Genomic DNA, 11,934 nt, shown 5'->3' with positions numbered 1-11,934 from the left:
TATTTTTAGCTGGGAAGCTGACCCCATTATCCAGGCTTTGCTCTCATCTCTATTCCGTTTAGGCCATTCTCACACTCGTTTTGCGTGGAACAGCCAATCTGCGCGGGGCTTTTACTTGTGGCGGGGCGCGCCATTGCTGAGACCGAACCGCCGCAGACTCAGAGAGTCAGAGCTGGTTTCACCGACAGATCTCATCGCGCCACTCTAATAGCGCCGCTGCAAATAGAATGTTTAGCTACTGAGTAGTGCTCATTTTAATGGACGAGGCTGTCTGCTAAGCGTGGCAGGGTGAAGCCCAGCAATTATTGAGGAGCCAATGCGTGAATGCCTTCAAATTTTAAGTATTATAGTACAGCGCTCATTGCCCATCTTATCGTCTCATCGCCCCACGCTACCGGCGTCGGTTGTCCCTATACCTGTCACCATCACGGTAGCCGCGTCGTCGATCTTTTAGATGATAGTCTCCTCGGTCTCTATCACGGTAAGAGGGGTTTCGAACGGGACTTCGACTGTAAGACCTTTCGCGACGCTGGCTCCGATAAGATTCACGTCGAGGACTTCGACTATCCCTTCTATCTCGGTGGCTGCTTCTTTGCGGACTTCGACTGTGCGGCGGCTCACGGGGCGCGGAACGCCCATCATTTTTCTTATCGAAAACCATATTATAATCCGCACGTTCGCGAGCATTCTCCGATGCTCGGTACTGGCGCTTTCTCTCAAGGTCAGCAACACCACCAAAGCCACCTTTCTGCCCGCTGCGCTTTGTGATGGTGGCGTCGCGCCAGCTATCGGACAGCTTGGACACCTGTGTCACTCTGTTAGTGGCAGTTCTAAAAACTGCATAGGGGATGAGAACTCACGCTCTGAGAAAAGTCCACGTGGATACGGTGATCGTCTATCAACACCCCCTGCATCTTGAAATAGGCCTGTTCGCAGTCCTTCTGATTATCAAACTCTATAAATGCGTACTGTAGACTATCACCGGTCCGCTTGTCTCTGATAACTTCACAAGATAGGATCTTGCCGAAACGACTAAAGATCAACTCGAGATCCTCGTCTAAAGCTGCTTGTTAACAAGCTCTCAATTTGGCAGAGGTAAGTGACCGAGAGTTTCGTACCTTGTGTCACGGGATTCAATTTGCAGACGAAGAGAATATTCTCTGGAGGTTTGACCCCGGCAAATGGCAGGTCTCCAACCATCTCCAAGGTCAGAGCCTGGGCATTCGCCTCGCGCTCTCGGCGGAGTTTCTCCATGAACTCCTCATCCATGTCATCCGCCAGCTCTTCATCATCGGCGATCCTGACAGTCGCCAGTTGCGCCTTTGTTGGCATAGGGCTCTCAGGCGGTTCCACCAACCCTGGGGGATCGTCGAACGGGTCGTCAAGGATGACCGTATGGCGGATACGGATATCCTTAAGCGGACGCCCTCGGTCATCCATGAAAGCTTCATTGATCTTCTCTAAAGCATCGAAGCCTTCCACCACTTTCCCAAAAATCACCGCTTTGCCATCTAGATAGTCGAGATTATCCCCCAGAGTAACGATAAACTGGCTTGCGACAAGACGAAGGTCCGGATCGTGCGGAGAAGGTACGGCCGCCATGCTCACAGTGCCTCTTTCCTCATGTTTCAATCTCGGTGGGAGTGGCAGTGGGACGGCTTGTTTGGAAGGTCCCTCTAGTAATCCCCATATGGACGAACCGCCATCGCTGTCGGCGGAATCAGGCCCGATCGGATCGCCGGTCTGGAAGGAGAAGTTCTTTTGGACGCTATGGACGGGCGAGAAGTTGTAGTATTTGATTTTGCAGAGCTTGAGGAAGCTAGTGCCACCGAGATAGACAACTTTAGTTTTCGTTCAGCCACTCGACATGATACGTGGGTAACAGACTCACCCAGATGCGGAAACAATTATTGCACAAGGGTACTTACTTCTCACATGCTTTGGGGGATTCGTCCACTAAGAGATCAATGACAATGTCACCCAAGGACGTTTCGAGTAGGACGCTCATCGCAAATGCCGGCCGCGCAGCGCCCACCAGGGAAGATCGACGTTGCGTTTAACAAACAGATGTCACAGATATAGCAATAGCGAGATTTCGAAAGAAGAAAGGAGAAGATCACAGGCAGCAAGGATTTGTGGAGTTTTGGAACCGAAGAACAATAGTCATATGAGATTGCTGGCAGCTGGAGCTTGCCTTTGCGCAGGGGAAAAAGGTCGCAATCATGCGGAGCGGAGCCGCCATCATGGAATCCCGCCTTTAAGCTTGCCTCCAATCGCCAATCGCTCTCCGTCGATCTTCACTCTACAACCGCCAGTCAACAACATCCATCTATCTATGGTTATCTGGTTTAGAGTACGGTACTCCTACTGCCGCCTCTGCCGCCGTGATTGTTCGTTTCTGCAGTCCCAAATGCTTCATCACGCCTGATGTTACCGGCATTACAGGGCTTGAAGCAGCATGATTTCGATTGAACCCGGTTGTTGATGTGACTGACGTGCTGACACTGCTTCGCGGATGGCAGATTCCGCAGGTCTGTGTTACGGTTGCTTCTCATCCTGGTAAACTAAATTCCAGGAAACCCTGTTGGGCGATGAGTTGGTCTAGGCCAAGGGGAACTTCCTGATATAATGAGAACCAGGACCAAGACGATGTGAATTATAGGCCTGCGGCCCTGCCCTGATCACCTGGAAAACTACCACCCTACGTGCAGTGACGATTCAATTGCAACCTAATCTGATTCCAGACCACGAAGTATCCCCTTACCACACTCGTCACCCACGAGGTCCTATCTATACACACAGGAACATTGCCTGGATGTACTACGTACTTGCGTTCCCTGGACGCCCTATTACACACTTCCACGGCAGAGGCGTTGGAAATAACGGCCGGTCTCTTGCAGCGTGTTGCAACCGCTCTCTTGAATGCAGGTGTACGATGGGCTTATCTCTTTAGTTCGTCGTCCCCGCGCAACAACGTGTTGGCTTCGGCCGAGTCTAGGGAATGCACGGGGTGAAGTGTTTTTCGATTATCTGAGCCCTCAATTTCCTTCGAACGAACTAAACAAATAAGTGGAAATTTGGACGACATCTTCGAGTTCAAATGGCCTTTGCTGGTTTCTGGCTGGCTCTAATATGAACCCTTAACAATGATGGCCATATATGGCAACACAGATGGGGGCAAAGAAGGACCTCCTGCACGCATCACATCTTCTCACCGGTTGAGCATCCTTGATACTTGCCACATTCGACCTCCAATACATGCATTTGCCAACCCAAGCCCTATTTCTAATGTTATTCTGACCCTGACCACCTGAGACCCACACATGATCTGCCGACTCATGAACCCTCCTAGCATTGGCCCCATGCTATGGGACATGATTCCCATCAGAACTGTGCCGGCCTAGCTGTGTCCAGCAGATCCGATCTGCCAGGAGCAGCATGCAGACCATTAATATTGACAGGCGCCTTCCTTCGCGGGTGTTGGACATAATAGGAACTGGGCTGTACAGTTGCTCTCTGAGTGTTCGCACAGAACACCCCTGAGCCCCGTGCATGTTACTAGAGTAAACCTCTGGCCCCACGTTCCAGTCAGGACTGACAAGTCTCCAGAGTACCCCAGTGTGCTGTGAGATACAGTGAAAAGCTTCTTCCTCTTTATGCCTCTGATTGGCCTCTTTCCTTTTCTGCTCCCTCTTCAATTCAAGGACCCTGGTTGCTTTGCTCCTTGGCCAGCTCGTAGGTAGTGGCATCCCAGTTTAGACTCTATCCAAATAAGGAGGGGGACCCATGGTAAGGGCCATGCACGATTTTGGCCCAGTCTCAGTTAGATGATTTGGACGGCTCATTCTCACGCTCGGGGCAGACTCAGTGAAATAGAGACTCAGCTTCATGTGCTACAGGAGTCATGATCTCCTAGGGCATATGAAACCACATTTTTCGCTCATGCCCCCGCGGATGCTGCCCCTCTGTTCCCGAAACACCAGTGTGATCGCACGGAATAGTTCGTTTGCAGCAACCTGTGCGCCTTTAAATCCGAATAGCTCGACCAGATGATATAGGTGTGGATCCTGGAGAACACGAATCAATACTTCTGTCGTGAATCTCATCCGAGATTGTTCATACCCTGTCAAAAGTACCCCGAGTTTTGACCGCTCCCATTCAGGTTTCTGTTTGTGAAGGACAGGCGCGGCCAGGCCAACAGACCCTCCGAAAGGTCACCACACCCCTTCAGTAGCGCGCAAACATTGGTCCTGGTATCCCAGAGCTTTTGCCTCCAGACCAGAGACAGCTACAACGCGCTAAAGAGACTCACGCAAACGTCGTCAGCAGCTGCCCGCTCTACAACAGCAACTTTCGCAGCAGATTTGAAATCACTGAACTTGGCTTCTCCCTGTTGACGCAAGCGAAAGCTCATGGCGCTTAGTGAGAAAAAAGAGTCAGCGCGATAACGCTGGTGAGTTGGTTGGCTGAGTGCAGCTCTAGAGATCATTTCCTGACCAGAGAAACAGCAGACCCAGAGGTAATGTTGTATCCAGTGGGAGTATGACATGAATGACACTCGTGCAACGTATGCTGGCAACGTTTGTGAAACAGAACCACCCAAGGGCATCTAGGATGCTCTTTATTTCCTGTCCAGCCTACCAACAGCTGGTTTCGAATGGTCCCAACCGACTGCTTTCCAGCAAAGACGTAACCACGGATTCTTGCATCTTGATTCTCCTGGCTATCTTAAGCGGAGAGAACAAAGAGTCGGCCTTCAATTTCGAAACGGTTTACTTTCATCTCCAAATGCCCAATAGAGGGAGCGATACTTGAAGGTGAGAATATTCCAGACCAGGTCACATCTGGACTAGTTGGATGCCACCAGATCATCAGCAGCGCGACGAAGAGTCAGGGTAACTAAGTACTTGGAGGGGTGAAATAAAAATCAAATAAAAAAAAAGGTGGGCAATCAAGAGGAAGTACTGTAAAATACCTCCTGGCACATGGCCTTAAAATCCGGTCTTCACACAGGCCCTCCCCTGCCAGTTCCTTTCTAAATCATTTTCTCCAGCTTTGATGAAGTATGTTGACTTACACAAGCGGGATCCCTGACTTTTGATCTCATAGACCTCCTTCTTAATTCTCTGCAGCCTTTCGAAAGTACCGGTTTTCCCGTGATTCAGCCCTGGTTTCTCTGCATACATATGCGACTGTCGTCGAGCAGGAGAAACAGCCGAGTTTCTACCACTTTTAAGGAAGAAGTCATGGCTCAACCTTTCTATCCTACCGAGGAGGAGCTTGGCTTCGATTTGCAGTCCAAGACAGATCCCCTACCTATACCACATACCCTTGACAGCCAACAAGACACGCAGGACCGAAACATACCCTGCGTCAATCCAGGGGTCGAGACTGAGACGAAGGGTCGAGGCCAGACAAGGCGGCGGATCCAGGTTGCAGTAAGTTGCTGATATACGAGAGGTGGTATACAGGGTATACAAGGGCCCTGGACGGCTAACGCTCAGCAGTGCCAAAGATGTCGGAAGCGCAAGATCAAGTGCAGTGGCGATGTTGGAGAGGGCCAGGGTTGTTCAAACTGTCGGGGCGCAGGAATCCTGCATTGCCAATTTTTGAGGGCAAGCTACCCCCTGACCCTTGCCATCTATGATCTTCTCTTGACTTCAGTTCACGCGCTAACAGTAGGAGAAGGTCAACTCTTCAATCGTGCAGACAAAACCTCAGTCTGCACCTGGCTGGCCCTATCCCTCTAACGACATGGTGCCCCAGAGGCCCGGAGCATACGCAACTTCTATAGCATCGAAGACACCCGGCCTCCCCACGATAGTTCCTAACCATCGGGCCTCTCTGCTCCCCCGGACGCTCGACTACGAAGTGTCTGCAGACACCCAGAGTGCCTATCACCGGCAAGCCTTCAGTATTGACTCTGCAGTTAGTTATGACGACGAGTCGTTGTCACCATACACTGTCCAGCCTACCACTGCCTATATGCTACCAGGCTCACCTCAGGTATTCTTGCCGGAATATTGTTGGAATCCAAAGAGCTGGGGCTCAATGCTGCAGGCTGGTAGACCGCCTCCTGGAACAATCTTCTCGGAGACTGATGCGGAGAACCCCCTGCAAAACCCAGCGTACTCTTACATGATCCCAGGCCAGGGGTCACAAACAAACGAAGCTCTCAGCACAGCGCCTATTCCAAGTTCTTTAACCTCTTCAGCACAAGGAACAGAGCGCACACTTCCCAATCCTGCCAGCCGAAGCTCGTTCTCTGGAAACACAAACGGCTCCACCACAGGCGCTGACCCGATTTCGATATCTGGACTACCCTCTGGACTGGATTTTAAAGCAGCTGTTCGTTGGGGCTCGAAATGCGAACCCCGCACGCCCATGACACCGTGTTCGAATGTGCCTTTCAACACAGCCCCAATTGAGCGAGTGAGACTGTTTCCATCAAGTGGCCAGGATATGCTTGGATTCCTACCAATCGCCTCAAGCAGCGCAACCGCGCCTTTGTTGCCGGCGTCTGCGGCTTTTACAGGACTGGAAGCAGCAGCTTGCGCCACTGAAGCTGACGATGAATTCCGTGGCAATGCGGATAGTCGTATCAGGACATTCTCACACAACAGCAGCAGGGGAATGATGTCGTCGCTCACAGATTACCGAGCCAGCACCTACGGCTACTCCAGGCCAACCTACCGCAACCGCTCAGAAGCTGGTGATTCAAATAGCGAGAGCACATTAATCACGGGATTGCCGTACACGCGGCCGACGCACTCGATACCCCTCCCACAAATGGACGAAAAAATCGCACCGCAAACCATGGCCGCTCATGTACCCTTCACGGCAGGTCTTTGCTCCCAATGATGCCAGAAGTCACCAAGTTACAGGCGTCATAGCCCGCGCTTCCATGTCAAGGTGCCTTAATAGCGCAAGTACTCGACTGTGTGTGGTTCGCTCGGGGAACACCTGTTACCATGTCATATTGACAAACAATCAAACATGGAAAAGAAGCGAAGATCCGTTGAAAAAGCAAAAACACACACTTTCTCTCTCGCGCACACACAGCAAAAAGTCGGACACGGACACCTTATCAACCATAGGCTTTGTGTTCATTTCCCTTCTTCCTCTTTTCATTCACTGTTGTTTTTTCCGGAATTTTGTTCCATTTCTCGTCTGCGTTCTGGACTTTCTTCGCTGGATACCTCGCTCCGGCCGATTGCGGCCAGAGCTCGTCTTGTCTTTCCTTCTTGCTAGAAACGGGGCAACCAACTCATCAACCCCACTACCTTTCTACCTAATCCCTGTATTCCACCTATTCTCTGACTCTCTTTTCAGACTCCTTTTCTCGCCTGGCTGATACGATACGCCCGTATCTCACGCCTTTGTTGCTCGTGCGCATCACAAGAGCAAAACACTGGTGACTGTGGTGGATGTCATGAGATCACGATGACTCGCCTGCCTGGACTCTGTAGTATGCTGACGATCCGATGATCTTCGTCAGCTTCAAACGAGATCGTTCTTTGTCCTGTCTATATGTCTTGCTGACACTGTTATCTCACTTCCAGATTCTCTACTCTGTTGGTGGCGTGGAGCGTTTGTGCATCGCTTAGTCTAATACCCATCCCCTAATAGCATGTTGTCTGCCTACTTCAGTCAAACTCAAAGAGAACAAAGAAGTATGACATTTTAAAGTTCCGTCCCGTGCCTAGCCAAGGCCGATGTAATCTCCGGTGAAGAATGGTGTGTAGAATCTTGAATGAGATAGTAGATCCCAAGACCCCGAGTAGTGAAGTGAATCTGCACGGAGGACAAAGGAGCAACGTCAGCGAGATCGTCACGACATCAGATGGCTGAATCCAAAGTTCCTAACAGGCAGGCGAAGGTCAGCATCAGCATCAACGCCCACGGAAATGTCAACATCAATCCCCGACAGACATCCCCGACCCAGACCCAGGCCCGGCTGTCAAGACTCATCCGCCGCTCCGCGCACGTTCTCCGGAAGCCTTCCGTGCGTGACACTCAACCCTTACCGACCTCCCTATAATTATATCTATAGCAGTCCGTTACATCCTCACAATAAAGTCCAAAGTACGCAACAGGGCCCATCGGTGGGCAGTCAAAAACCCGGGGTAAACTACGCTGAGTCCGAGTCCTCGATTAGGGTTCTCACCCACCAACCAACCTGTCACTTCCACGCCACATGTGCTAGCGATCTGCACGTACTTTCCTGCTGATCCCAAAAACAAGGAAAATCCATCAATATTGCAGGAGAAAGGGAAGGAAAAAAAATAAACAACATTGATGAAAGACAGCACAAGACAAGACAAAAGAACAATGCTTTGAGCAGGACAAAGGAGGCCGAGCAATGGCTTGATCTCGAGGCTCGGATGGAAATTGGAAGACATGACATACCCAATTTTCCCTCGTGCGTGACCGCTGCGTGCCGTCCCGCATGGAGCTGAAGCTGAAGCTGGAACCCGAGCCGGAGCTGGACTGGCGGGCTGCAGGAAGGAAGGACGGGGGGGAGGGAACTACTCATTTCTCCCGCTTAATGCTCTCTTCACTGCAAAACAGTCCAGAGCGAGGCTCCAGAGTCCATCACCCACCAGCAATCCATCGTGCAGTAAGCTACTGTACTGCCCTCTACAGCCGTCTCAGAGCCCAATCCGTCATGCCGCAGGGAATCCTCGAGACAGTTGCCAAACCAGAGAACGGCATTGGTCGGGGCTGCTCTGCAGAAGGTTCCAGGACCAGATGGGTGTCCCTTGTTCATCGTGCGTGGATCTGCATGTATCTTCATCTCCTTCTGTGCGTTATCTGTGCAGGATGGGTGGCGTCGCTGGCATTGGCATGGCATGAGAGGGTAGGGGGATGGGAGGGGAGACTAGTCTAGAAAGAGCCTACTCCTAGAGGTGGGAAGCCTGAAGCAGACGACGGGTCGGGGTTGGATGCACAAGACGTACAGAAGTGATGCATGTACTGTCCATCTGGAAATGTCCACGTACATGTGTATGTGCAGGAGAAAGCAAGGCAACGCAAGGCAGATGAAATGAGAAGAGGTAAAGCAACCGAGATGGAGATGGGGATGGGGATGGGAACGGGGCCCGAGAGAGTGAAGTGCAGATGAAGACAGGGGTATCCTTCCATGGGACTGGGATTGGTTCTGCACTTGGTGTCGGGTGTGGTTTCTGCATCCTGGCTTGTGCAGGTGCGGTGGCTGGACTATCAGTGGCTATCTGGTGGGTGGAGTTGTGGTTGTGGTTGATTTCAAATAGACCGCAAAAACTGGATGGGGAGATGGTGAAGGAAAGGAAGGGTACTTTGATATCTACTCCGGGGTGGGTGGGACTGAAGAGACTGGAGTTGAGGGCTGACTCCGAGAAAAGGGGATGATTAGGTCTTGCTTGCAGAAGGTGGAGGTGACAAGTGACACGACACTGACAGTGCGTGTTTCTTTTGCCAGTGGCGTTCCCACAAAGTACGTTCGGCCAACCCTACCACTTTCTACTTGGCTTGCTCACATGAAGATGAGAAGATGAACTGAAATGCATTGAACAAACCCCCATATAAGACAGATCCAGTATTTTTTTATCCTGAGCCGGCCTATCGCGTGGTCATGATGAGAACGGGTGGTTGGAGATTGGATGATAAGAAAGATACACCAGGAGAACCGTGGACGAGCATGCTTTTTTGTTGTTCTCTTCTGTTGCTAATCACAGGGTTGTTGGGTTCATCATTATTATCATCGTGGACACCAGCCTTGCTGCGCCCAAGTCCGAGTGCGAATCCGAGTTCCAGAATCAGAACCAGTACGCCAGTTTTCTCGCCACAATCTCCCCCCAACCACCGAGCACCAACACAATCATTCGAGAGACGCACACGCCTAGTCCTTGTTCTTCTTGGGGCCCTTGACCTTGGCGACACCGCGGAACTTCTTGGAGCGGTTCTTCCGTTGCTTGCCTGCACGACGTTAGCTCCTCCACTCTCCTTGTGACTCGACAACTCAACCGAGGTGAACGTACGTTGCTGTCGGCTGGGCTTCTCGACCTTCTCGCCAGCACCGATGCGGACGAGACGGTAGCGGGGCTCGAACTTCTTGAGGGCCTCGGTGGAGTCGTAGATCATGGCGAAGCCGGTGCTCTTGCCACCACCGTATTGTGTGCGGAAGCCGAAGACGGAGACCTGGTCCTTGTTGGACTTGTACAGGTCGGCGAGCTTCTCGCGGAGCTCATCCTTGGAGACGTTGGCGCGGTTGGGGTGCAGGACGTCCCTATCTCAACACATCAGTATCCTGTTCCAACTCGGTTGCGTTTTGTGTTTGTTCCATCGCAATAGAAAAACCCAGAATCAAAATCCGTCTCTTCCTCGTTCTTTGCTTGTGTCGATTCCGTTGCAAATTCTTTATTCCCATTCACAGTGTAGGGCGGTGGTGCAGGAGGGAGTCTTACACGACCATCTGCTTGCGGGCAAGGAGAGGGTTGCGGATGAACTTGCGAGTCCGCAGAGTAACGGGAGCGTCGGCCATAGTTGTGGTTGTTGAGGGTTGACAAGACTGAACCACCAGCAGCGAGAATGACAAGGTCAAGGGGCGGTTGGGATGTCGTTGTCGTTGTCGACTGTCGATTCTGGCAGGCGTCGAGATGCGCTTCGTCAATTTCGTTTTCTTGTGCAAAGTCGGCTGTGGGCTCGGCTAGGGCGCCCTAACCGCTTGTGGTTAAAGCTGCACGTGACCTTATCGACAATCGACGGAGCAGAACATTGGACCCGTACTCCAACATTAGCGCAATTATTTACTCCGGAGTTTACCATTATTCATTTAATCCCAACTGCCAGAGGCTCGCAATGGAAAAAATAGACCTCCTGGCCGCGCAGTACTTCCAACAGGTCGAGCCATCTTCATTGTCTCTCCCCGATGGTCCCACCCTCGTCTCGCCCGCCATACAATCCGCCATCTATGAGCGCATGTTCAATGACGATACAGCATGGCCCCTCCCTCCAGCTCCATATCAGACACGAGTCCTCAAGACAATAATCGCACGGATTGAAGCTTCTATCTCCGACCCAGAGGAGGATGTATGAGTATGCCTACGCTTTACTTCAGCGCTACAATTTCATCTCAAATCGAAGCTAATATCGAGCCAGGAAATCCTAGACAGTCTCATGGAAAAATGGACCCTCCTCCTCTCAACCCCAAAACCCTCCTCCATCGAGCAAGCGCAGCAACTCACCTACATCAAATACACCGCGCCGACACCAATCGATTCCACCGAACCATCATCGCAATCTGAAAACATTCGGAGAAGATCTATTATCACCTCTGAAAACCGCTCCCTCATCCTCTCCGGCGGCACCACCGGATTCCGCACCTGGGAAGCAGCCCTCCACCTAGGCACATACCTCTCGACAACAGACGCCGGAAAGTCCTTAATAGCGAACAAGCGCGTTCTTGAGCTTGGCGCTGGCACGGGGTTTCTCTCCTTCCTCTGTGCGAAACAGCTTGCCGCGCAGAGTGTCGTTGTGACGGATCGCGAACCGGCGCTGATCGAGCAGATTGCTGACTGCATTGGGAAAAATGGTCTTAATGAGCGGCAAATCCGTGCGGGAATATGGGAGTGGGGGTTACCGCTGCAGGTTCCTTCGCTTTCACCGGAGGGTGATCAGACTGATGGGAAGGTAGAATTTGACATTGCGCTTGGAGCGGACCTGGTATGTCCTCGCTTTGTCTCACTAATACCACGATGCAGACAGCTGATTTGCTACGCGATAGATCTACGACGTCGACCTTGTCCCTCTGCTCGTCTCCACAATCAAAGACCTGTTCACCAACTACGCCCTTAAAGAGTTCGTCATCGCCGCAACAGTTCGGAACGAAGATACATTCCGCACGTTTCTGGAGGCTTGCAGTAAGTCCCTCTGTTACTTTACTTCCTTATACGC

At 51.6% G+C, this 11,934-nt stretch overlaps 5 protein-coding genes across 5 annotated transcripts; 3 read left to right on the top strand and 2 right to left on the bottom strand.

Annotated features, from left to right (window-relative positions):
* Window positions 1-110: 110 nt before the first annotated feature.
* BJY04DRAFT_201835 (peptidyl-prolyl cis-trans isomerase-like 4) lies at window positions 111-2,190 on the bottom strand. The gene is made up of 4 exons (XM_073713122.1): window positions 1,929-2,190; window positions 1,119-1,819; window positions 861-1,057; window positions 111-805 (listed from the first exon to the last, which is right to left on the bottom strand). Exons 1-4 carry the CDS (start codon window positions 2,006-2,008, stop codon window positions 392-394), a joined length of 1,392 nt encoding a protein of 463 aa, XP_073565304.1. The 5' UTR covers window positions 2,009-2,190; the 3' UTR covers window positions 111-391.
* Window positions 2,191-5,246: 3,056 nt separating this feature from the next.
* BJY04DRAFT_211238 (uncharacterized protein) lies at window positions 5,247-6,861 on the top strand (the record flags this gene model as incomplete). The annotated part of the gene is made up of 3 exons (XM_073714375.1): window positions 5,247-5,438; window positions 5,508-5,549; window positions 5,689-6,861. The coding sequence occupies 3 exons, from the start codon at window positions 5,247-5,249 to the stop codon at window positions 6,859-6,861; spliced, it is 1,407 nt and encodes a 468-aa protein (XP_073565303.1).
* A 1,489-nt stretch (window positions 6,862-8,350) lies between these two features.
* On the top strand, window positions 8,351-9,145 carry BJY04DRAFT_201831 (uncharacterized protein; the record flags this gene model as incomplete). The annotated part of the gene is made up of 1 exon (XM_073713121.1): window positions 8,351-9,145. A coding segment is annotated over exon 1 (436 nt), but the record flags the coding sequence as incomplete, so codon positions are not given.
* Window positions 9,146-9,372: 227 nt separating this feature from the next.
* On the bottom strand, window positions 9,373-10,642 carry BJY04DRAFT_201830 (40S ribosomal protein eS24). The gene is made up of 3 exons (XM_073713120.1): window positions 10,446-10,642; window positions 10,020-10,267; window positions 9,373-9,957 (listed from the first exon to the last, which is right to left on the bottom strand). Exons 1-3 carry the CDS (start codon window positions 10,520-10,522, stop codon window positions 9,881-9,883), a joined length of 402 nt encoding a protein of 133 aa, XP_073565301.1. The 5' UTR covers window positions 10,523-10,642; the 3' UTR covers window positions 9,373-9,880.
* A 138-nt stretch (window positions 10,643-10,780) lies between these two features.
* On the top strand, window positions 10,781-11,901 carry BJY04DRAFT_201827 (protein-lysine N-methyltransferase; the record flags this gene model as incomplete). Its single annotated transcript, XM_073713119.1, has 3 exons — window positions 10,781-11,070; window positions 11,140-11,703; window positions 11,765-11,901. Coding segments are annotated over exons 1-3 (932 nt in total), but the record flags the coding sequence as incomplete, so codon positions are not given.
* Between the last annotated feature and the right edge of the window lie 33 nt (window positions 11,902-11,934).

This window comes from Aspergillus karnatakaensis (assembly GCF_047715665.1).
Source record: "Aspergillus karnatakaensis strain CBS 102800 unplaced genomic scaffold BJY04scaffold_81, whole genome shotgun sequence".
Taxonomy (NCBI): Eukaryota; Fungi; Ascomycota; class Eurotiomycetes; order Eurotiales; family Aspergillaceae; genus Aspergillus; species Aspergillus karnatakaensis.
This window is presented reverse-complemented; position numbering and strand designations above follow the sequence as displayed.

What these genes read in the sequence shown, in the direction of transcription:
- BJY04DRAFT_201835 (XM_073713122.1), bottom strand. Translation starts at nt 2,008, where the DNA reads ATGAGCGTCCTACTCGAAACGTCCTTGGGTGACATTGTCATTGATCTC. An exon ending in ATTGAATCCCGTGACACAAG is followed by an intron (nt 1,058 to 1,118) that starts GTACGAAACTCT and finishes AAGCAGCTTTAG; the next exon opens with ACGAGGATCTCGAGTTGATC. An exon ending in ACGTGGACTTTTCTCAGAGC is followed by an intron (nt 806 to 860) that starts GTGAGTTCTCAT and finishes AGAGTGACACAG; the next exon opens with GTGTCCAAGCTGTCCGATAG.
- BJY04DRAFT_201830 (XM_073713120.1), bottom strand. Translation starts at nt 10,522, where the DNA reads ATGGCCGACGCTCCCGTTACTCTGCGGACTCGCAAGTTCATCCGCAAC. An exon ending in GCCCGCAAGCAGATGGTCGT is followed by an intron (nt 10,268 to 10,445) that starts GTAAGACTCCCT and finishes GTGTTGAGATAG; the next exon opens with GGACGTCCTGCACCCCAACC. An exon ending in GAAGCCCAGCCGACAGCAAC is followed by an intron (nt 9,958 to 10,019) that starts GTACGTTCACCT and finishes AACGTCGTGCAG; the next exon opens with GCAAGCAACGGAAGAACCGC.